This window comes from Salvia miltiorrhiza, chromosome 2, assembly GCF_028751815.1.
Source record: "Salvia miltiorrhiza cultivar Shanhuang (shh) chromosome 2, IMPLAD_Smil_shh, whole genome shotgun sequence".
Classification (NCBI taxonomy): Eukaryota; Viridiplantae; Streptophyta; class Magnoliopsida; order Lamiales; family Lamiaceae; genus Salvia; species Salvia miltiorrhiza.
In genome coordinates, this window is record NC_080388.1 from 37685674 (window position 1) to 37695296 (window position 9623).

The following is a 9623-nucleotide window of genomic DNA, read 5'->3' on the forward strand; positions in this document are numbered from 1 at the left end:
ATATATATATATATATATATAGAGGGGTGAGCTAGAATAAAAACACATTTTTTGTATAAAATAAAAAGTGTTAATATATAAATATAGCCACTTTCATATAGTAAAATTAAATTTTGGCCTATGAAATAAAAACATAAAAAATTGGCCAATTTTTGTGTAAAAGTACAAAATTACCCTTCACTTTAAAATTTAAAAAAATGGCCAGTCAAAAATACTCCCTCACTTCTCTCGCTCGCTCTCTCTCTCCTTTCATCTCCCAATCCACAGTTGCATTTCTTCTCTCTCTCGACAGTCGCCGGTCACCGCCTCCGCCTCCGTCGTCGTCGCCTCTGCCGCTGCCGCCTGAAATTCCTGGCGAGGCAGCTTCTCCGGCGAAGTTGCCGCTGCAGCCTGAAATCTCCTCTCTTTCTCTCTGCCAACAATTTCACCTTCTCCGTCAAAACCTCCTCATCAGGCGGAGTTCGTTCCCTACTTCACAGTGGCCGCGTTCGAGCTCAGCCGTGATTAACGGTGTGATTCAACTGCGGATCCTCCATCGCCGTCCAAGTAGGGTAGATCTGAGCTTTCTTTTTCGGCGGCTGATTTGGTCGAGCGCCAGGATGGCCTCGATGGCCAACGCCGCCATGTCGAATGCGGCGAGGCGATACTAAAGCTTGGCGGTAGGGAGGACGAAATAAATCTGAGCGGCGTTGAGTAGGTCGTCATGGGGAGGGATGGGATGAAATCGTCGAAGTAGATGCTAAGTTGCAGAGAAAGAAGGAATTTGGGGATAAATTTAGGGATTGGAGTGCTTGGGAAGCGGTTATGGGAAGAGAGAAGAGGCGCAATTCACTGGTGCCTTTTTCCTTTTCCTTGTGTAACTTTTCCTTGATTCCTTTTTCCTTGATTCCTTGCTGCAATAATGAGTTTATGGGGGAGATGTGCATTTCACAATCGTGGAGCTGTTGTTGTCATTTTCTGCCAATTTTGGGGAATGTCCTTTAGAGATATGTAGAATTTATGTAGCTTAGATCTCTCTCTTATGCTCATTGGTTGAATTTTTTTATGAGAAACATACTAAATTTCTTGTATTTTTTTTATTGTTCTTGAATTCACAACAGAATTTATAAATTCACAACTTAATTTTCTTGAATTCACGACCACGTCTATGAATTCACAACTGAATATTCTTGAATTCACAACCACAACTATGAATTCACAACTAAAACTCGAATTCACAATCAAAATAAATTTTAGTTTTATTGTGAATTCAAACTTTAAAAACTCCAAATTCACAACTTAATATTTTTGAATTTACAACCAAAACAAATTCTAATTTTAATTGTGAATTCAAACTTTAAAAACCCAAAATTCACAACTACTTGAATTCACAACCAAAATAAATTCTGGTTGTGAATTCGTTTGTTGTGAATTCACAACCAAAAAATTCTAATTGTGAATTAATTTTTGGTTGTGAATTCGACTGGTTGTGAATTAAATTTTGGCTGTGAATTCGACTAGTTGTGAATTCACAAACAAAAAATTCTGGTTGAGAATTCGACTGGTTGTGAATTCTCAATTCACAACCAGTGTGAATTCACAACCAAAAATTTTTGGTTGTGAATTCACACTGGTTGTGAATTGCGGGATTTTTTAAAGGGGTGATGTAAAGTGGCCATTTTTTTAATTTTTAATGTGGAAGGGTATTTTGGTAACAGTGGCCATTTTTTTATATTTTTATTTTAGTGGACAATTTTTAAGTTTACTATTTCAAAGTGACCATTTTAAAAATTCACTCAAATAAAAACGCATTAAAATGTATGAATTTTATGTTGCACACGTATGAATTGACTGCATAAAGATATAAATTGCGAAAAATAAATTTTTCACTACCTTTGAGATTCGAACTCGGAACCTAAATTCATCCTACAATGTGATGAATCAACCGTAGATCTGGATGATCCAATGGCTGAAAATGGTTCATATTTTATACAAATATATATATATATATATATATATATATATATATATATATATATATATATATAGGGGAAGGCTAAAATAAGAACGCTTCTTAAAATATAAATTAGGAACCATTTTCAGCCCTTAGATCATCAAGATCTACGGTTGATTCATCACCTTGTTGGATAAATTCATGGTCCTGAGTTCGAATCCCAAAGGTAGCAAAAAATTATTTTTCACAATTCGTACATTTATACAGTTTATTCATGCATGTTATGCATAAAATTCATGCAGTTTTGTTGGTTCACAATTCTTAAAATAAGAGTGGTTTATTGAATAACCGCTCCATATATATATATATAGGTTTTATTGAGAAACTAGAGATGAGATTAATGAACATATAATTAAATTCATTGAACATACCAATGTAACTGATGAACATACGAATCTATTTAATTTGTTAAAAAACATGCTATCGCCGGGGATCGAACCCCAAACCAAACACTCGTTCATAAAAATTAATTGACATGTTCATCAACATATACTAACTTGTTCACACCTGTTTAGATTGCTTCTCACTTCTCAACACATTTGTGCTTCTCAATAGAGTTCAATGGAGAACATTAAATATTCAAAGAACAGAGAACATTGATCATGTCAGTAATTCTATTTGAACATTAACGTTCGTAACAGTCATTTCATTGAATATGAGCGTGAATAAACATTGAATTTTTGGAGGTTATGAGATTCGACCCCTATATGTTCAACGTCATGTTCAATGAAATAACTGTTGCGAACGTTACGTTCAAGGAGAATTACTGACAGTTCAATGTTCTATGTTCTTTGAATATTTGTTGTTCTCCATAGAATGCGACCTTATATATATATATATATATATATATATATATATATATATATATATATATATATATATATAACCAGGTGAGTGGGTGGGGGTGGTCAGCAAAGAGAAATACCTGATCGATTGGAAAATGCAATGCATTTTTGTGTGCAAACTTATGCATGAAAAACATGTCAGTTTCAAAAAAATAAATATATATATATATATATATATATATATATATATAGGGTGCGGTTATTGTGAGAACCACACTTATCGTGAGAACATAAAAACCATTAAAATCAATGCATCTACTATATAAATTAATGCATTCGCTATTAAATTTAATGCATCCGAAAATAATAAAAATTTTGCTCCCTTCAGGATTCGAACCCAGGATCTGCATTCATCCACCAAGATGATGCATCCACCGTAGATCTTGATGATCGAATGGTTTGAAATGGTTCTCTGTTCTAATTTTATTTAGTGGTTCTTATTTGAACCTCTCCCTATATATATATATATATTTAAAAAAAAATTATCCCGAATTTACCCGCACCTATTTTGTCTTGGAAGGCTTTGAAAGCTCTCAGCCACGTGTCGTGTTCTTAATGTGTCACATGCACAAAATGTGCGGTCTATATTTAGTACTACATGGAGTACTACTTAAGGACATGGTACTACCCGAACTCAACCCTATATACACATATATAACACCTATAAAATATTCAAGAAATAAAAATAAACTAGTACAATCAATTATAGTGCTATGATTATATTATGATCAATTTGGTGGGATTATAATTGATACACAATTATAGTGATTTTTATTAATCTTAATGTCTAAAATTTCTCTTACAGTTACTAACTAAATGTTCATAAAAGAATAAATAAATAAATATTTTAAAAATTCATGTATAATCATAAATATTATAAATATTAATTTAAATCATTTTATTTACGTTTATTGAATATTTTATGCATATTTTACTAGACATTCGTGACCGTTTTATATATATCCGTATAACTAACACCTATCATATATTCAAGAGATTAAAAAAAAAATTAACTAATACTTTAATTGGACAAATAGAAAAAAAAATTAAAATGCATAATATGAAGTAGACGAAATAAAAGATAAAACAAAATAATAATAATAATAATAATAATAATAATAATAATAAATTATTTCCAAAAATATTAAGACGATTTTGTCGGAAAATATAATTTGGAATACTATTTATGGATATGAATCTCCTTTTACATATATATATATATAGGTGTCGAGCTGTTACGAATACTTAATTAAGTGGATTAAAGTACGATTTTTATTTTGAATAGCAAATTTATTCCTCAATAGAGCTTGTTTTAATTTACGATATTGGATATCCATCTCACTCCTTTGCACTTATGTGATTTTGTTGTTTACTCATTAAGCTTAAAATTTCATAAGCTAGGTTTCAAAATTTGAAGTAAAACTAGTGCGGTTACTCACCATATCATTATTTCGACAAAAAAAGTTCTTACACATTTCAATCAATAATTATTAAGTTGGTAGGAAGGTTTAATGAATTTTCTTTAATGACTCTAGGACGTAGAAACGTATCCCTAAAAGTAGAGTCAATTGTGTGAGTGTATTGGCTTAATGGTAGAAGGTTAATGTCTAAAACTTAAGCTCTTGGGTTCGACTTCTTCGTTGCGTGGTCTTTAAAATTTCTTTATTTACTTATTTAGTTTATCAACAAAAAAAAAAAGTAGAGCCCAACTGTTGAAGCAAGTTCAAGTTCAGTTGTTTCCAAATTCTTGGTTCCTCAGTCACTGCCCAATTAGATTTAGGAGTAGTGACTACTGATTTCTTCATGTCTTAACTTTGCCAAAATTTTTGCTAGTTAGAACCTAATATTAGCCAGAATTATCCATATATTTATCTAGTTCTTTGAAACAGATGGAGTTTGCATTGCTATGTTCTTTTTATTTTCATATTAAAGTCGAGATTGTACACAAATAAACTTAATAACTATGCTACTAAACAATAACTTCCACGCCAAGGTCGACATTACAATTAATTATTTGCTTCTTGTTTAGTTCATTCCATCCATTGCGGTTCAATTTAACAAAATTCATAGCCCAATAACACTAATTTATAAAAGAGAGAAAGCAATATGACCTAAGCCAAAAAGTAAAAAAGAAAAATTAAATTTAACAAATGAAAATATAAGAACTCATCTAAAAATAAATTACAGGTACAAGGGTGTTAAATTCTATTTTTCCAGAAAACTGCCCAAAATGAAGAAAAGTGTAATTTATTTTTCTCATTTTTCATAAAATGAAGAAAAAGAATGGGTGGGAAAACTGGTGCTATCCTACTTTGACAGACTCATCAAGAGCATCTTCAGCTGGAGAAATGCGGTAAGCTAATTTTTTGAGGAAAGACTAAGCCATAAACTTGGTGAACTTAGCAACAAAAAGTCCACTGGTTGATGACGTCACAGGATCGAATCGTAAGGTTTTTGCTACTCTAGCTTGCCTACAAGGCCAGTTCTTTGCAGCATCTATCTCCAGCAACTCTGCATAAACGGTACACAGTGAGAGTGTAGAGAGGGTGGGGCATTTCCTTTTAAAAAGAGGCATGGGTGAGAGATCATAATGCTACACAAGAAGAAATAGGCCAAAAATTTGGAAAATCAAACTTTGAATATCGTCATCCCAAACAAGGAGAGGAACTATTGTGTACATCATTTGACTTGATTGTTCAAAACCCATGGGGAAAGTTACTAGCTTATGCCAACAGAATTTACAAACAATGTCACTGTTGACAAGAATAGGTGACTCTGTCTCAAAGTAGCTAAGGATAGAAAAAACTTACTAGCGGATGCATATTCTGAGAGGAATCGCTCTACCACATCTTCATTCTGAGCCACGGTCAAACTGCTCACCACATGACAAAGTCACAAAACATTAACTCTAGGTTAAGACTTAACGAGCGATTTCAGTGAAACTAACTATGGAAGGCTTTGTAACTTTTAGGCAATTCTATGAGAAGTGACCTACCTGCATGTGCTGTACACAAGAGATCCTCCAACTTTCAGCAACCTAAATCCATTGATTAGCAATTTTAACTGCAATAGAAAAAAAAAATACCTCAAGGAAATGTAGGAAACTGGTGTTCGAGAGAAAGGAGAATAGTGAACCAAATAGGTAAAGCCACAAACTTTTATCTGATTCAAATTGGAATGAACCACAATGACAAATATGGGCAGACAAACATTATCCCTTTAGGATGCGTTCTCTTTGGTTGTAAATTTATCGTGGGAAAATGAGGGATAACCAAAATTTCACCCTTGAAATCCTTCCTTTCTTTTCCCTCATTTCCTGCTCGACTCTTACTTATTCCTCATTTTCACTACAAAGGAGGGATAATATTATCACACCATTTTTGGAGGGATAATATTATCCCTCCTTTGTAGTGAAAATGAGAAATGAGTAAGGGTCAAGTAGAAAATGAAGGAAAAGAAATGAAGGATTTAAATGATGAAATTTTGTTTATCCCTCCTTTTCCCATGATAAATTTACAACCAAAGAGAACGCACACTTAGATGACAACAATCAAAATAAAATATTATCAAATGTATAGTTTGTACCCATCCGAATGTCAGGATAAACTCGTGCATCTGGAGAGACATATGAACAAATAACATCGGCTCCCCATCCCCAAGACCCAATTACCATACTGGCTTAGGTCTTACGAGTGACCTCAAGTAAAGTTAGGAGAGAACAGCTTGCGCAGACAAAAGTAGACATATACCTGAAGAACAGTCAAATCATCTGTCCTCTCAGCATCCAGTACACGGCGTTGAAGTGTTGTCCAACCCCATTGTTCAAATTTCTGAATGTGTTTTATCGAGCCATCATGAGTGCATTCTGCATCCACAAGGACCTGAAGTAAATTCAAGACAGAATAATGGTACAAAATGTTACATATGCAAGAATTAAAACAAGAAATAAATAGAAATATAGCAAACAAATATTGTGATCTCACCTTGTCATAGCCAAATTGCGAGATTTCATGGTCATTTACTCTTCTGTACACATCGCGTCTGCTCAAACCAACAACCCCAGAATGTTTCCCATAAAATATAAGGTCTGGTTCTTGAATTTGTGAAAACGTTTTAGAAGCTTTAGCTATCCTCTTCCGTTCTTTCCATGGCCTCCGAGGAGTCCACTTGTTGTATATCTCATTCTTTTCTTCCTCCTCAGTATTGCCTACAGAACAGTGATACATTCACATGTCAGGTCATTATGATCATAACTTAGAACCGAACTTCCAAAACTAAATTAAAAGGATTGCATTATTCTTTTCGAGATCCACTACATGATTTAGAATTTGACTGAGCCCTCAGTGGAGTAAGGGAGAATGTTGTTCCATCAGCAACAAAGAGACGACATTGGTCACCAACAGCATATTTCTGCAGCATAGTTCTTGAAGCTGCTAACCGATGCCTAGCAACATCAACACCAGTCACAGAACCTGAACAACCAAGAAGGTCCAGTATCATACAGAGCTTAGCACCTGCAAACAGATGAGATTGATAAGCGGAAGGAATTTGAAAAAAATTATACATAGATTAACATGTGCACATAACAAGACACACCTGATATTCAGATGTAGGTTTATGTAGTATGAGACAAGAGTTATTGCCAATATTTTCAAAAACATGGTGCACATAAAGATGAAATACAGTTCAGATCAAATCTGCAGGAATAAGCTTCTCGGTACAACAACATTATGGAAGAAGCACAGACCAGGAGCTGCACAAAGGTCAAGGACGTGATCACCCGGTGAAACATCCAAAGCTAAAACCGCAGCTCCTGAAGCTGCATCTATGCCATATATCTACAATATAAACTTAAGCAAAGTCACTATAATATTCTGTGAAATATTTTTTGTCAAAATTTATAAAAAAACAAAACAAAATAGTAACAGAGAAATACAGACACTTCAAGAAATGGGCAAGGATAAAACGAGAAAAGCACAGATAGATGTCATATTGAAACAAAAGAACTAAAGTAACATAAATACAGTGCTTTGCATTTATTTGTTTTTCAAAATTCAGGTTTTGCACATTGCAGTGGGATAAACAAGACGCGCCCGGTAATCTCATTGTTCAGTTAACAAACCAACTCAGCAAAACCCCAATTACGAAAATAGAATATCCAATTATCCAAAAGTATAGGGAGTCTGGTTTCACACCTTTCCTTCCTGATATGCCTTCGTGCTCGCGATTCGAACATCAGGTGGAAGATAATAAAAATCAGGCAGCCAACAAACCTCTTCAAGCTTACACTTAAGTTCATCTTCAATTTCTGCCAACTCGAGTTTACATCCTGGTTTTAACCTTGAATAAAAATCAAAACACCTAATCACAACCTTCGAATTACAAAAAAACTCACGAATTCGTAAACATCAAAGTGTCCAAGTCAAACTACACTCGCTCTCAACTCCAAGAGAAGCAACAAAATCGACCATTTGATTATTCTAAGCAAAAAAACATTACTTCATTGAAATTCAATTCAGAAAAAAAAAATTAAATTAAACAGAGACGCACACAAACGCGCAGAGAATAAATTAGTTTACAGAGAGTAGTACCTAATGTAACGAGGAGTAGACTGAGAGGCGGCATAAATTGAAGGATCCAAGTCGTTTTGATTGAGAAATTCGAGAAATGATTCCGGCAGCAGCAATTCAGAGGCGCCTGCCACCACCTCCATGGAACTGACACAGACACGAAATAGATGAAAACCTGTGCCGATCAGAGCACGTGTCGTGGACAGCTGCAGCGGCGGCGAGGACGCCGTTAACAGCTCTCTCTCGCCTTTTGTTGGTTTTTATCCAACTACCCCTTTTGCCCCTGTATTCGTAACGCGGGTAAAAATAGGTTCGAGGAATAATTACTTTTGGGCCCTTCATCTCTCCGATTGCTTCACTTTGAGTCTATTTTAATTTTAATTTCAAAGTCCTCAAAAATTAATCTACTACCTCAAAGAAAAAAAAAAGAAAAAAAGGGAAAATTGGAAAATTATCCAGTTAAATACTGTGATTTTAAATTATTCAGTATATAAAAAATGAAAATAAATATTTGTTAGATATTTTAATTTGTTAATAACTATGGAGGATTTGACACATGAAAATAAAGAACTTCATTTATAATGGAAAGTGGAGTGGCATGTAAATTTGATATTTAGGCGTGTAGTAAAAATGTTTATTAATTCATCATCGTACTTAGAGCATCAACAACGGCGGGTGCAATGGCGGGATCGAACCCGGCCTATCGCACCCGCCAGCGTTGCCGCACCCGGGAGCGATGGAGAGGGAGCAAGCGGCGCACCGAGTGCAAAGGAGGGGCGGTGACAACACGCGCCCCTTTTCAAGTAAAAAAAAAACAAAAAATTAAATTCATTGCACCCAAGTGGGTGCAATACCATTGCTGGAATGGGTGCAATAGAAGTGGGGACCCACTCAGGTGCACGGTTGTTGATGCTCTTATGATACTCCCTCCGTCTCACAAAAACATGAACAAAGAGAAATGTACGGGTTTTAAGAAATGTTAGTTGAGAGTTAAAGTAAGTGGAAAATGGATCCCACTTTAAAAGGTGTTGTGAGAGTAATGAATTAATTAAGGAAAGTAGTGGTGGGCCATGATGTACTAAAATGGAAAGGTTCATGTTTTTGTGAGACACCCCAAAATGGAAAAGTGTTCATGTTTTTGTGAGACGGAGGGAGTATTATTACATATTTAGGCGTGTCAAATAATGAATACGTTTATTAATTCATCATCTATAC

At 34.6% G+C, this 9623-nt stretch overlaps 1 protein-coding gene across 1 annotated transcript; it reads right to left on the minus strand.

Moving 5' to 3' along the window:
- Positions 1–4962: 4962 nt before the first annotated feature.
- Positions 4963–8766, minus strand: LOC131012292 (multisite-specific tRNA:(cytosine-C(5))-methyltransferase trm4b). The gene is made up of 9 exons (XM_057940216.1): positions 8430–8766; positions 8034–8178; positions 7586–7676; positions 7155–7352; positions 6822–7045; positions 6588–6719; positions 5834–5901; positions 5649–5710; positions 4963–5349 (listed from the first exon to the last, which is right to left on the minus strand). The coding sequence occupies exons 1-9, from the start codon at positions 8549–8551 to the stop codon at positions 5216–5218; spliced, it is 1176 nt and encodes a 391-aa protein (XP_057796199.1). The 5' UTR covers positions 8552–8766; the 3' UTR covers positions 4963–5215.
- Positions 8767–9623: the final 857 nt, after the last annotated feature.